Source organism: Epinephelus moara, chromosome 7 (assembly GCF_006386435.1).
Source record: "Epinephelus moara isolate mb chromosome 7, YSFRI_EMoa_1.0, whole genome shotgun sequence".
NCBI classification, from domain to species: domain Eukaryota; kingdom Metazoa; phylum Chordata; class Actinopteri; order Perciformes; family Serranidae; genus Epinephelus; species Epinephelus moara.
In genome coordinates this window covers 42,327,487-42,343,104 of record NC_065512.1, presented here as the reverse complement: position 1 = coordinate 42,343,104, position 15,618 = coordinate 42,327,487, and the positions used below count along the sequence as shown (strand labels likewise).

The 15,618-nt window shown below is 42.4% G+C and overlaps 2 protein-coding genes across 4 annotated transcripts in view; one reads left to right on the top strand and one right to left on the bottom strand.

The window, feature by feature from the left end:
* Positions 1 to 1,363: 1,363 nt before the first annotated feature.
* The window catches only part of mmadhcb (metabolism of cobalamin associated Db), a 31,301-nt gene continuing 17,046 nt past the window's right edge, over positions 1,364 to 15,618 (bottom strand). For all 3 annotated transcript variants that reach the window (XM_050048408.1, XM_050048410.1, XM_050048409.1), the window contains exon 8: positions 1,364 to 1,794. In XM_050048408.1, the coding sequence (XP_049904365.1) occupies positions 1,600 to 1,794 (195 nt within the window). In that variant the 3' untranslated portion in view covers positions 1,364 to 1,599. The remainder of the gene's footprint in view (positions 1,795 to 15,618) is intronic.
* On the top strand, positions 1,801 to 12,833 carry LOC126392789 (uncharacterized). The gene is made up of 2 exons (XM_050048411.1): positions 1,801 to 9,261; positions 9,809 to 12,833. The coding sequence occupies exon 1, from the start codon at positions 5,385 to 5,387 to the stop codon at positions 6,543 to 6,545; it is 1,161 nt and encodes a 386-aa protein (XP_049904368.1). The 5' UTR covers positions 1,801 to 5,384; the 3' UTR covers positions 6,546 to 9,261; positions 9,809 to 12,833.

Genomic DNA, 15,618 nt, shown 5'->3' with positions numbered 1-15,618 from the left:
TGCAATAGCACCACCCAGCGGTGAAACCCGTGTACATGTTTACACGAAAAAAATGACCCACTCTAAACGTTTAGAGATTTTTGTACATAAAAGGCCCGTTTCCACTGAAGAAGTTCCTGGTAGTATTTGGGGGGCAGGAACGTCCTCTCGCTCGGCCCTCCCAACCGTCGTGTCTCCACTGTGCGGCGGAGTAGGAGGAAGGTTCCTGTAAAGTTACCGGGCTATGGATGTGACGTAATTGTTGCGCAACCATTTTGACCAGGGCGACGCGGCAAAGAAACAAACAAAGAAGAACAACAACAAAGAAGAAGAAGCAGAAGTACGAAGCAGAAGTAAGAGGAAGAAAGCAGACATAAGAAAGACGATTATCAACATGGAAGGAGCTGAGGTGGTTGCTGGGTTTCTGGCGTGTCTCTTCGTTTACATGGCGGTGGAAGCTATGAACGAGAGCTGCTGAGTTTTAAAAATGCCGGCTATTTTGTCGCTTTCTGTTGACGTCAGCAAACCAGAATATGGCACCTGAGGCGGAAGTGATTCTGCTCACCCGCAGCAGCCCGCAGCGATTAAACCACAGAAGAAGGAGCTGTGTTTACAGTGTTCTTCGAGTAAGCAGTACGCAACGGACATTGCTGAACACATAACACCTAACAGTTTTACCAGAGATGTATCTATGAGGACTTGGTTGTCATGGCGGATAACTAAGGAGCATCTAAAATTATCTGTGACTGTGACCATGAACACGAATATACATCAGGCAGTTGTCCTCAGTTTATAAGAAATTCAGAGCTACACCAGAACATTTATGAACAGGTCTTACTTTAATACTAATTTGTGTGTAACGTTAGCATGTTAGCATGTTTCCACTAATTACTTGGACTGACCTAACGTTAGTAGCGTTAGCTTTGCAAGCGAAGGCTGCAGGTAACAGCTTTGCTGTGTTAGGATTATGTTATGTCTTCACTGTGTATCTTCATCTGAGCTTTGCCTCTCGTCCAATCAAATTACTCGGTCGGAATTAACTGTTGTATAAACTAATATAATCTAAAGAACTTAACAGTATCATTGATGGAGTGGAGTGTGGTGGAAATAGACAAGGTAGAAGATTTTAGTCTGCTTATTGGGTGAACAGGACTGATGAGAAAAATCTGACATACTTGACACTGTAGAAGTTAACTAACTCCAAAAGATGGCAGTAACACTAAACATGCAAGCAGCCATTAACCCTGAAATTAGAATTAACACCTTGCAGTTGTATGCCTCCGCACACCACTTAAGTTTCTCTCACAGTTTACATCCATGTCTATGAAAACTTGGATCCTTCACACACATCTTCCACGACAGCACAGAGGATCTACACAACCAGCACAGTTTCAAGGTGATTTTATTGTGATGACAGCAGCATTTCAGCCTGTGGGATTGGAATCTATAAATATACATCAAAATCAACTAATATTTATACATACATGTTGCAAAAGTAAAAACTGAATAGATTCTGTTTATGTTGTTAAAATTATGACACAGCAGTCTACAGCACCATCACCAAACATTCCATAAAGGTTTTACACTTTGAATGGCAACCCAATGTCCCTGAGGCTGTGTTCAGCTGCCCTGCAGTTTCTTCATAACAAGGCTGCTGGGTGGTGCGTTGGTAAATATTGTCCCCACAAAAACATGTGTCCCCCATAGAGAGTGCCGGATCACTCTGCAGCAGCCTAGGTCCTCAATCTGAAAGCCCAGGTGACGGTACCTGTCATCAGTCTCAAATAGTGTGTTGTTGGTGTACGAGCCAAAGAACTGGGGAGGAACACAGACATTTATTAATTAGTTATCAGATCACATCCATCTCAAGAAGAACCAAAGTTAAGCGCTTATCTTTAACACATTTTCAAGAGTCTGAATCTAACTTATAAGCAGTTTTGAATTTTGTCAGTGTGACACAATTATAAACTAGAATTGCCGTCTCATGGTTGTATGCCTCCGTGCATCAGTCAAGTTTCTCTTACAATTTACATCCATGTCTGTAAAAACATGGATGCTTCACACACATCTTGCTCCAGACAGCACAGAGGATCAATACAATCAGCACAGTTTCTGGGTGGAAACCCAATATGAGAGTCACCCATTCAGTAGCCCCTTTTACACTGCCAGATTTTCCGCAAATGTTTGGCTGTTATGCCGGCAAGCTGCGAGCGTTTAGACACACAGAGCCGGATTGGCGAGTTGATCCGAAGTGTCCAATTTTCCGCCTCGTAGGGTAGTCATATTGGCAGAACCCTTTTAGTTTAAACAGGCCTCTGTGTTGCCTTCCGCAACGGGAGGGGCTGTTGATGACTTGTGGGAGGAGCTGTTGATGACGCTGCACCCGCACGTGCGACCCACTGGCGGTGGATAAACAGGAAACAGCTGATAGCAGGAATTAGCGAGCAGCTAGTAGCAAGAGGGAAACACAAACCTGACAGACACTGTAAAGATGAGCAACTGGGGAGACAAGGAATTGCGTGCCCTCCTTGTCCTCGCAAACGAAGAGGCCATTAACCTTCAGATAACGTGAATGGTGAAGACGGGCCGACTTATGAGAGAGTCGCTGAAGGACTGACCAGCCACGGCTTCCCTCCCATGTCATAGTTTACGTCACACGCTAAGCTACACGTTTTGTTACTTGCTCACGCCCCCCACTGCCCCAAAAAAGGCGCATTCTGTATAAACAAAAGTAGGTAGGCGGCAATTTGCCAATCTGCCCAAATGTCTCCTCTTCTGTTCCTACGATATGACGTCAAATAATGGCCAGAAAAATCAGAACATCATGATGTCACAGTGAAGCTGACTTTTTGGATGTAAAATGTCATCACTTCATCATTTTATCCTATTAGACAGTTGTGTTACGTTTTGTCATAATTAGCATATGGCCCCCTCCTCCCCCACCACTACTCTCACTATCCAGGAGAGGGATGTCAACAGGCTCCTTAAGAGGACCCCTACAAAGTAGCCGGACCAGACTCTGTCTCTCCCTCCACCTTGAAGCATTGCGCCGACCCGCTGTCTCCGGTGTTCATCCACATCTTCAACACCTCACTGGAGACATGCCATGTGCCAACCTGCTTCAAGACCTCCACCATCATTCCCATCCCCAAAAAGCCAAGGACCACAGGACTTATTGACTACAGACTCATCGCCCTGACCTCTGTGGCAAGGAAGTCCTTTGAGCGTCTTGTGCTGTCACACCTCAAGGCCATCATTGACCCTCTCCTGGACCCCCTGCAGTTCGCCTACAGAGCCAACAGGTCTGTAGACGACGCTGTCAACATGGCCCTCCAATTCACCCTCCAGCATCTGGACTCCCCAGGAACCTACACTAGGATCCTGCTTGTGGACTTCAGCTCTGCCTTCAATACAATCATCCCGGCTCTGCTACAGGACAAGCTCTCCCAGCTGAGTGTGCCTGGCTCCACCTGCAGGTGGATCAATTACTTCCTGTCTGACAGGAGGCAGCACGTGAAGCTGGGGAGACATGTCTCTCACACCCGGACTATCAACACTGGATCCCCCCAAGGCTGTGTCCTTTCTTCTTGTTCTTCTCCCTGTACACCAACAGCTGCACCTCCAGTCATCAGTCCGTCAAGCTCCTGAAGTTCACAGACGACACCACCCTCATTGGACTCATCTCTGACGGCGATGAGTCCGTCTACACGTGGGAGATTGACCAGCTGGTGACCTGGTGAACAACCTGGAGCTCAACGCTCTTAAGACAGTGGAGATGGTTGTAGACTTCAGGAAGAACCCAGCCCCGCCCACCCCCATCACCCTGTATGACTCCCCAGTCGACTAGAGATGCAAATCTTGCGGATATATCAGTGACATCCGCGGATATCCGCAATCCGCGGGTGGGTGGGCCAATAAAAATTAACATTGTAATTAATTTCGGGTGGATTGCAGGTGGATTTGTCAGTTATGTTCGTATTTAATAACCTTTATTTATAGTACTTTTCCAAAAAAATAAATAAATAAAATAAAATTTATATTTATTTTCCGTCTGGCGCAAAATGACCAACTACTGTAGATGTCAGACCGTTGGCAATGCCCTGTGTATCCATGGCAACGCCCCACATGAGGGTTCCTGAATCAAACCAGCGTCAAACCTCCTTGCCATGGATGCCAAAACAGTGAGAGAGAAATTAAAATCAGGAGAACTTAAAACTAAAACAAAGGAAGGGAAAAGTTCCGTTTGGGAGCGCTTCCATGTCATCGTTAGCAACACTGACTAAGAAACTGAGGCCGGGTTTGCCATTTGCAACAGCTGCAGTACCGTGTATGTCTACGAAAGACACAAAACTGGCACCTCAAACTTGATGCACCACAACTGCGAGAAAGCGCAAGACATGCCAGCAGCTCAATCAAATACCCTCGACCACTTCGTCAAACGAGATGCTGCGAAAAAGAAAATTAAATCCAAGCTTTAACTGTATGTATCCTGTCCCTCGGCAGAGACTTGGAAGATTTAAAAAAGAGAGATGTTAGACTTCTCTGGCACTCAGTCACTCTCTCCGAATATTGGAGGAATAAGCGAATCCCTCGCGGGCTTTGCTTGAAGAAAACTCCCTCATTTGGCCTGGATGATATGGAGTTTATGCACAAATGGGAGCAGATATTAAATAAATGTTCTCTCGACAGAAAAGACAGCTGCTCTTATCAACGAGCTGGAATCAAAGTTCACAGCACAAGAGGACACAGAAACTTTCAAAACCATCACTGAGAAAATCTCAACCTCCCTCATATCCTTCCAAAAAGATTTACAAAGTTACAAACTGAAGAAATATGAGAGGGACACGAAGGATTATGCTGCTGAGAAAGTTTATGAATGGAAAGACGAGAGGAAACACCTTCGAAAACCCCGCCCAGCCCGACATCCACCAACCTAGGCAAGGCTCTTTAATTACAGCCTGTAATAAGAAAAACAAAAAGACAAACTATAAGAAAAATCTATCAGAGGCTGAAATCAAATGTCTCAATGAAATTGAAAAAAGAAATGACATTATCATTCGTTCTGCTGATAAGGAGGCTCCATCGTAGTCATGAGTCTGGAACAATATGATCAAAGCATTAGATCACAACTCACAGAGGATAAGTGTTATACTTTGCTTGATCGTAATCCAATGAATGAATATAAAGCTGAAATTGATCAGATTCTGCATTCAGGACTTTCCAGAGGCTGGATTACAGAACAAGAAAAATAATTTTTGTCTGTGCAACACCCCATATGCCCAGTCTTTTACGGCCTTCCAAAAATCCACAAAGCATTTAATAATCCGCCTCTCAGACCCATAGTATCCAGCATTGGCTGTCTCACAGAACCTTTATCACAGTATCTGGACTTTTTCCTAAAAAAGATGGTTGTCAAACTCCCCTCCTATCTTGGTGATACGACAGACGTTTTGAACCTTGTGAACGGTTTTGTGACTGAAAAAGACTTTATTTTAGTCACCTGCGACATCCAAAGCCTCTACACATGCATCCCACATCACGCAGGCATTGAGGCGTTAAACCACTATCTGAACACACGCCCTCCTGACGTGCTTCCACCAAACGTTTTTTTAAAAACCCTTACTGAAATAATCCTGTCAAAAAACTATTTCCAATACGCAGGATCTTACTTTCTGCAAAAACAAAGGGTGAGCATGGGGAGTTTGTTTGCACCATCATATGCATGTCTCGTTATGGGGTTCTGGGAGGAAGAATTCATTCATAACTCCATGACAAACCCTTTTGTGTCCAAGATCGCATTGTGGAAAAGATACATTGATGATATCTTTTTTATATGGACTGGTACTACTGACGAACTAATTGAGTTTGTGGGCTACATTAATTCCACCACACAGTACCTGAGATTCACAGTTGAGCAGTCTAATGAGAGAGTGAACTTTTTGGACCTCACAATCTATAAAAAGATGAGAGGGGGTTTGGACAGCACTATTTACCAGAAACCATTAAGCAGGAACACACTTCTCAGAGCCGACAGTCACCATCCAAAACAACTCATCAAAAACATCCCAACAGGACAATTTCTTCATCTAAAAAGAAACTGCAGTACAGACGAGGAATTTGAACTGAAAGCAGATGAGATGACTGAGAGCTTCCGCAGCAAAGGCTATAAGGAGCACGACATACGGGCAGCGTATCAGCGGGCGAGACGCACGGACAGAGCCCGCCTCCTCCAAAAGACTCAGCGCCCCTCCACAACACCCCGCCTCTATTTCTCCACAGAATTCTCCCCAATCGCAGGGGACATAAAAAACATTATTAAGAAACACTGGCACATTTTACAAAGTGACCCAGCCCTAACACAAATATGTGCTCAACCCCCTCTGATCTCTTTCCATAAAGCCAGATCCCTTAAAGACAGACTGGTACACTCTGCAATGAGTGCACCTCAAAGATCTACCTGGTTGCCTGCTCCACCTACTGGCTTCTACAGGTGTGGCCACTGCTCTCACTGCTCTAACTCATCTGACAGCAAACAATTCTGTCATCCACACTCTGGCAAAAAATAAAACATCAATTCATTTATAAACTGTAGTACCACACATGTAATTTACATATTGAAATGTCCATGCGGATTGGTTTATGTTGGTCAGACAAAACGCCCCCTCAAAGCTCGTATTGCCGAACATAAAGCTGCCATCCGAAATCAGAATATGGACTATGCCATTGCAAGACACTATGTAAAGGCAAACCATGGTTCTGCGGCAACACTGCGATTTTGGGGCATTAAAAAAATCTCCCCATCCCAGAGAGGGGGAGACATGGTAAAAAAATTGCTTAAAAGAGAGGCTTGGTGGATATACATCCTCAAAACAGTTGAACCACATGGACTGAATGAGGAACTTAACCTCTCCTGCTTCCTGTAATGCAATGTTAAGATTGTATATATTGTATATATTTGGATGTGATTGTTTTTACTGCACTGGTGGTGTATTCTGGTATTGACTAGCTGTGTGAGTGCTGTCACAGTACTACTGGCTAATTGTTTGGTTACTCCCACTCTCTGTAAACCAATGAGAAGAGTCTCTATGTGACTTGGAGGATATTTAAACCTTCTTACCTGGTACTTGTACTGTTTGACTCTGATGAAGACGCAGTTGGCGTCAAAACGTTAGTCACAAATAAATTTATCACAAGTGATCTGAGTGCTCCAGTGCTTTTCTTGTGGATTCTTCCACGGGGTAATTTCGATTTAAATCCAAGCTTGTTGACAACTGTGTGAGCCTGTGTTGCCTGGATATTAGGCCATTTGATATTGTCTCCAGGAAAGGAGAGGATAACATCGGAGCTAAATACGGGTCTGTGAAGGCTGAAGCCATCTTACCTCACCGGCAAACAGTGTGCAACAGGGCAAAGCAGCAGGCTGCTGAAGAAAAGGGGAAGCTAGCCAAAGTGATCCAGAAAGCCAACGAAAAGCCAGGAATCTCCGTTACCACCGACATGTGGGCCGATGAGTTTAACCAGAGGCAGTGGCAGCTGGAGAGTCGCATCATGGCTACTGTGGAATTCGACTGTAATCTAAAAAACAAAAAAACAAAAAAAAAAAACGGAGAAAATATCCACGAGCAAATCACGGTAGAGTTGGGGAAATATGGATTACAAGCTGCAAAGATCGTCTTTGTCAGTGATAGTGGCTCTAATATCAAGGCAGCACTCGCTGCGCACACATACTGAACACCGTGTTAAGACACACGTTCAGTGAGAGAAATGCACCAGAAAAAATCAGCAATGTGTTGGTAATGTTAACCACCTGCAAAAGCCTTGTAACCTATCTGAAGAGAACGGGGTGGTTGCGAGTTTGGAGCACACAGTGATGCAGGAGTGTGAAGTGCGCTGGAATAGCAAAGTCAAAATGCTGGAATCTGTCCTGCAACAGTACACACTGATCCGACAGCTCCTGGAAGACAAAGATCAACTGCACCCGATGGAGAGCATCCACCAAGACCAGCTGAAGCACTTGATCGGGTTCCTTACTCTCTTCAAACTAGCCATTACCGAGCTGGAAGGAGAGAAATACCCAACCATTGTAGTGTAAAAGTCAAAACCCTTATCAGGTGTTAGACCACATAAGTTGGGTAAGATACAAATAGTTATATAACCATGTTAGTGTGTAGACTTCTACAAAAAACTAATACTGCATTTATACATAATATGCAATGTAACTGTGTGAACTCTTAGTGACATCTCAGTTGTGAACTCTTATTGACTCATATGCGCGCTGTGTAATGATATAATGCACCAACCTACACTCACATGATGTTGTGAACTTACAGTGACACTCATACAAGTTACCACGTGCTGTGTGAAAGAAGATAGAACACTCACTTGATTGTACTGCCTAATGCACTTAAGAATTATATTACACTCACTTGATTGTACGGCCTAAAGCACTTAAGAGTTATATTACACAAGAAAGGTCACACACACACACACTCAAATGATTGTATTACTTGATATACATGTAATGAGTCATATTACACGGAAGCACGAGGGACTGTAGCATGAGAGTCCCCAGAGATCACATGTTTTTAAAAAATAGAGTGAGAGCGATTCCGGAAATACTGGTGGCAGATTCCAGTTTGAGCCAGAACAGAGGCAAAGTCTGCTACCAGTAAAAACGGATCGAAATGGGAAGGACTACAGAAATGGGTGGAGATCTCTTCGACCTCCACCAGCATATAAGCCAGAGCACCGAAAGCAGAAGTCAGTCGTCCTCCGGAGGCTGACTCATGAGTTTGTCTGTGTTGTTGCCTGTGAACACAATAAACTCGATTGCATCAGATTCTGCCTATCTCCAGTGCTTTTTTAAGTACCTGCCAGCCGAACCTAAGATACTGAATTGACAACAGAAGACTTTTTAGAAGAGACAAGGAGGACAGGATCGGGAGCCGCCATGCCCATTTCCAGGCACCGATTTTTGTCACTTCACCATCCACCTGGTGATGCTCTGGTTCTTCAAACTCAAGAAACACTGTGAGCCCAAGTTTGGAGACCCACCATACATCCGTGCCCTGCGTATCCGTGCATCCAGCCTGCTTGATGAGAAGCTAATCCTCACTCCGACTCACAAGATCGCCACCTTTCTCTGTCCCAGATTTAAGTCGCTGAAAATGTTGACCCCAGGAGACAGACAGGAGGTGATGAGGAATGTCTGCTCACTTGTCACTGACAGCCATGATGACAGAGAGGGACCAGAAGAAGGCACCACAATCACCGAGGAGCCAGGTAAATTTAGCATTTATTTTGTGGAACACTGACTGAACATTAATTACCATTATTCTGACCAATTCCGTGGGCTACTAGCAGTGGCGTAAGGTTGTTATGATGGGCCCCAGTGCACACTATTATGACGGGCCCCATAGTGTACGCTGTAGTGCACATATCGTCTCGTCACATGATCAGAGACTTGACACTGGCTAACATTAACATACAAATTAGCCAGCAGTCATCATTGCATGACTGTATATCGCAAAAAATACCAAAGAAAATGACAAATTATTGATTTCATTTAACAATTTTAATAGTTTATTATCGTTTATTTGTAAATAAGCCTATAATTTTGTCATAGATGCTATTGACTATTTTACAAAAAAATTTCCAACGGCCCATTCTCTACCCAGTTTGTCTGTATGGGTTAATGAATTTGCACTTATTTGCCTTGTGCGTAAACCGTAAATAAGCCGTGTAATAATTTGGCTACTTTAGGCTAATATACTAAATATAGCTATTCTAATAGCCTATACTAATATAGCCTATTCTCTCCATCTCTTAGATGGACACGGCGACGGCAGCGGACAAATAAAGAAGCAGAAGACTGATTACTTCGCCGAATGGCAAGACAAGCCCAACACGGCGAATGAATTGGATGAATACTGTTCTGTGAGCATTCCATTTGAGGGGGAAGATCTGCTGTCCTTCTGGGAGAAACAGGGACACTCATTCCGTCGACTGCGGTCCATTGCCAGAAGAATGTTGTGAATTCCAGCAACAAGCGGGGCGAGTGAGCGCTGTTTCAGTGCAGCAGGGCGCATCATTGAGGTCAGGCTAAATTGCCTGAATCCCGGCACCGTAGATGCTATCGTATTCCTGCACGATGCAAAGAAAGTCAGCCTAAAAACAGGCCATTACCTTTGGTCTGTTGGTTACACTTTGGATAAACTGGCACTCGTTTTAGTTTGATGCTTTAGAAGCTAGGCCTACAAACCTTTTTTATTAAGCCAGTTATTAGGCTATTGTTGTTTATTTTAACCACTGAGCACCTGAACACAATATGCAGTAGGTTAAAATATTAACATTTATTTTTGTTGGACACTGGACACCAACCGTGATTGATTGTTCGGGAAGTTGCGATGACATTTCTTTGATAGGCCGATATTTGATTTAGCCTACCCCATGCCAGCCTGTGTTTTGTTGGCCATGGGCTTACTGCCTATGTTTTATTAGGCTACTATAGCATTTACGTTTTATTATTACCTCCGCCAAGGAGGTTATGTTTTCGCCAATGTTGGTCTGTTTGTCTGCAAAATAACTCGAAAAGTTCTGAACGGATTTTGATGAAATTTTCCGGAAAGGCTGATAATGGGACATGGAACAGATGATAATTTTGGTGGTGATCGGTTGAAGCGAAGTGGATAAAATAATAAAATGGCGGGAAATCCGAGCTGCTTGGCGGAGGTCTGCGCTCTCCGAGTGCTCTAGTTGTTATTTTTAACTGCTGAACACTTGTAGTTGAAGATAATATTTAGGCTATTATTATTTATTTTTTGTTCTGGCTCGGCAGTATTTGGGAAGTTGCAATGCCATTTCTTTTAAGAGGCCTATATTTGACTGACCTCATGCCAGCCTGTGTTTTGTTGGCCTACTGCTGTAGGGTATGTTTTATTAGGCTAGTTATTTAATATTTTGAAGTGCCGATATAGGGATGTTAAATCACAGGTTGATAAAACACTGCGCAAGCCTGTGTTGCCTAGTTTTCAATTTGCCTTATTGTGCCGATCTTACAAAAAAATGTTTTGTGGCGCAATTCTGCTTATTTTTTCAACTGAGAAAATAAAAGAAATGTTTGTTTGAACCAGTCTTTTCAGTAGCCTATAATATAGTCTAGCCTGGCTATACCACAGCAATATCATCAGAGGAGGCCCTATAGGCCTACAATCGGGCGCGCCACACATCGGAGGAAAAAAAAATTGATATTTTTTTGAGTTGATAACAATACTGTCTGTCTGTCCTGATCCTATAGGTCTATCACAGCAGAAACGGTAAGTGAATCCCTGTTAGAGAGATGATGTAGTGTAGAATATTGGAATAAACAGAGCAAACAATTTGAGTGCACGAGGATTCGGGTGTGCTCAAACGCCATCCGTGCATCTCTACAGTCGACACTGTGGAGTCATTCCGCTTCCTGGGGACCACCATCACCCAGGACCTCTAGTGGGCTTATAAAGGAAGTATAACAGAGGATGTACTTCCTGCGGCAGCTGAAGAAGTTCAACCTGCCAAAGACAATGATGGTGCACTTCTACGCTGCCATCATTGAGTCCATCCTCACCTCCTCCATCACCATCTGGTACACTGCTGCCACTGCCAAGGACAAAAGCAGACTGCAGCGTATCATTCGCTCCACTGAGGAGGTGATTGGCTGCAATCTGCCCTCCCTCCAGGACTCTGAGGCGTGCAGGAAAGATTGTGGCTGATACCTTCCACCCTGGACACAAACTCTTTGAGACCCTCCCCTCTGGCAGGAGGCTGCGGTGCATCAGGACCAAAACCTCACGCCACAAAAACAGTTTCTTTCTATCTGCAGCTGGCCTCATCAACAAGACCAGAGACCCTCACCTACTCTGCCCCCATCCCCCCTGTAACGCACAGTCGGACATCTCTTCATCATCTTGGTCATTCACCTGTCAGTCACTGCATTCTGTTGATTTTGCACATCCGTACTTTGCACACAACCCTATTCATGTTTACAGTGTACACATTTTTGATATTACTATTATTATTGTTACAGGGTATATGCAGGAATCCTGAAGTTAATTTCAATACCTTTTTAAGACTTTTTTAAGACCTTCCAAAAATACCTTAAGACCTCACCGCCACTTCAAGCTGTCGTTAGCAGCAACGCATCTTTAACTTACTAAACAGTTGTAGTTTGCAATTAAATCTATGGAGCACAAACATACAACAGAACTCAGATAAGATGAAAAGGAATAAAGCTTGAAAGAATAAATTAAACCAAAGGCAGGTTTATTAAACGCCATTTAGCCAATGGCTACAATCCTACATATTTACATGCAAGTGTCTATTAATATGTACTGTCCCTGTTATTTAAAAAAAAAAAATAAATAAATAAAATAAAATAAAATAAAATTAAAATACACCTTAGGTCATAACAAATAACACAGCTCTACAGCTCAACATCAGCTATTCAAGGCCAACTTGCTGAAAACAACAACCTTATGGCTGCATGTGGGATTTAGGGCTGACCCAAAAAATTCGAAGCTTCGTTCGATGGTACGGGATTCGATTGTGGAAAAAAATAAATAAATAAATAAAAAATTGAATATTCTGCCGTTTTTTCTCTCGTTTTTTGGGGGGGGACCTTGAACGCAACACTAATCATGCCGTCCGTTTACGGTTGTGTTTTTCCCCTTTAGCCATATGTAAACTCAAAGAACGAGAAGCAATGTCTGTTAGGCATGTAAGATTTCATGTTCCAGTTCCAGTTTGTGTTTTTAATTGATTGATTGTTTTTGGTTGGTTGACAAATAAAGGCCGGCCCCATTAGGCCGAGTAAAGAAGTCATCTGGTCTGATTGTTGCATGAATTGCCTAAAAAAGTTTCACAGTAAATCAGAAAACAGGGATATTATTATTGCCACGGGTTATTTGAAATAGACAAAGGTATTCTTTACTGGTGAGTTAAGGGAGAATAGCTATCATGTAATTAAAAACGAAAACATCTTCAACAAGGAAATAGAAATCCCGACGTGCAATGAATGGTGACCTATTATCCTGCAGACGACTAAATTCTTTCAACAATGTGACTCAAAATAATGATAAAATAGATTTTATTGATGTAAAATAATATGCTGATGGTGACATTTTCCACCGGTCCACTGCGCTCTGAGTCTGGTGTCAGTGACACATGCTGCTCTGAGTCGCTCATCTGTCTGCTTGCGCTGCAGTGCGCTGAGGGTTTTAATTTTTAGTGTTAAATCAAAAGTTAAACACTACTTATCAGCAAGCAGAAGTGTTTTTTCGTTTGTGAATATTTTTATCTTAATTCTAGAGTTGCAAGAAACTACTTTTTCACCATAAATTGTAATTTATTAACTTTTTTGGACTTTTTTTTTTCCCACTCAGCACCCCACCCCCCCACACACACACCCGATGGCAGTCCGAGTGTGCCTACCTACACATCGTTGTTGGTAATAGTCGCGAGGAAAATAAATTATACATTCATGGATACTTTTTGTCAAAGCTTGAATGCCAAGAAAATTTAATACTTCATAAAATCGCGATTAAGACTTTAATACTTTTAATGGCCTTAATTTTCCGACATTTGATTTATCAACTTTTAATACTTTTTAATACCCCGCGGACACCCTGTGTTATTTACATTCAGATTTTATATTTAATTGTTTATAGTATTTCCTTTTTATATGCATGCTTCTAATTACTCTATATTTTTTTATATATTTTACATTCTTTGTTACATGCACCAAGCCAAATTCCTTGTATGTGAAAATCCTACTTGGCAATAAAACCGATTCTGATTCTCATATGAATTCTTGAGTAATGGCCAAAAACATATTTTGTGAGGTCATACTGACCTTTGACAACAACATTTTAATCAGTTTATTCTTAAGTCCAAGTGGATGTGTCAAATTTTAAGAAATTTCATCAAGAGGTTCTGAGATATGGCATTCACGAGGATGAGACAGAAAAGGTCACAGTGACCTTGACCAGTGTTGCCAGATCTCGCGAGACAAATAAGCAACCAGGCCTCTGAAAACACGCCCAAAACAAGCGACTTTTTCTATGAAGCCCCCCTAGGTTCCGGTGAGAGAAAATTAAATAAACTGTGTGCACGGTTTTACAATCCGTGGGGACGGATTTTAAACTGTGGGTACAGATTGTCAATTTACATCCATGTGGACAGATTAGTAAACTGTGCACAGTTTTGGAAAACTGTACCCACGGTACACAGTTTATTTATTTTTCTCCCCCCTGAGCTAAAGGACAATGACTACAAGAGGGAGTTAAACCACCTTTTAGCATTATTTAACATTAGAAAACAGATGGGATATCAAATATAGACCGATGTACCAAGTACATTATATACACAGTAAACCTCTGATAATTAAAATTTGCACACACAAATAAATATCATCCTGAATTCACAAATTCTTTATTTATTATTGCTTTTTATGCACTCATCTAACTTTTTTCTTTTAGTTACAGGACTGATGTTTTCCTAACCAGAAAAAACATATTACCCTGCTCTGCCTCTGATTGGCTAGTTCTCGTTGCCATCAGGGTCAGAGCCAATTAGAAGCAGGATGCGAGTGGGAAAAAACTCTGCTGTCTCCTGTGTGTATGGGGAAAGGGGAGGGACAGAAGGAACAGGCAAGACAAACTATCCTATGTTTAAGTAACATATCGAAAATATCTGCTTGACAACTTATTATGGAGCTGGGAACAAGCCCAAATAAGCAACTACGCTTTAGAGACAAGCCCAAAAAAACCGCGACCCGCGACTGCCAATATTTGTAAGCGACTTTACAGAAAAACAAGCCCAAAGTCGCTTTTAATAAGCGGACTTGGCAACACTGACCTTGACATCTAACCACAGAAATCTAATCAGTTCATCGTTGAGTCCAAGTGGACTTTTGTGCCAAATTTTAAGAAATTCCCTCAAAGTATTCTTGAGATATCGCGTTCATGAAAATGAGACAGACAAAGTCACAGTGATCTTGACCCTTGACCACCATAATCTAATCAGTTTATTGTTGAGTCCAAGTGGACATTCTTGCCGAATCTGAAGAAATTCCCTTGGGGCGTTCTTGAGATATGGGATGAACAGACAACCCGAAAACATAGAAACAAATAGAAATAACAAAACACCAGAATCAAATAAAAACTGAGTCAAGTGTCTAATGGAGGTTAGTAAATGTCAGAGCAGAGACTAAATATGTGGTGAAAGCCCTACAACCTTTCAGCACAGCAGAATCTCTGTTTCATTATTGGTACTGATTAGGGCTGTCAAAAAAAATTCGAAGTTCGAAATACACTGAACAATAATATAAACGCTCCCATTTTTCATGAGCTGATCAAAGATCTAAAACATTTTCTATACACACAAAAGACCATTTCCCTCAAATATTCACAAATCTGACTAAATCTGTGTAAGTGAGCACTTCTCCTTTGCCGAGATAATCCATCCCACCTCACAGGTGTGGCATATCAAGATGCTGATTAGACAGCATGATTATTGCACAGGTGTGCCTTGGGCTGGCCACAATAAAAGGCCACTCTAAAATGTTCAGTTTCATCACACAGCACAATGCCACAGATGTCGCAA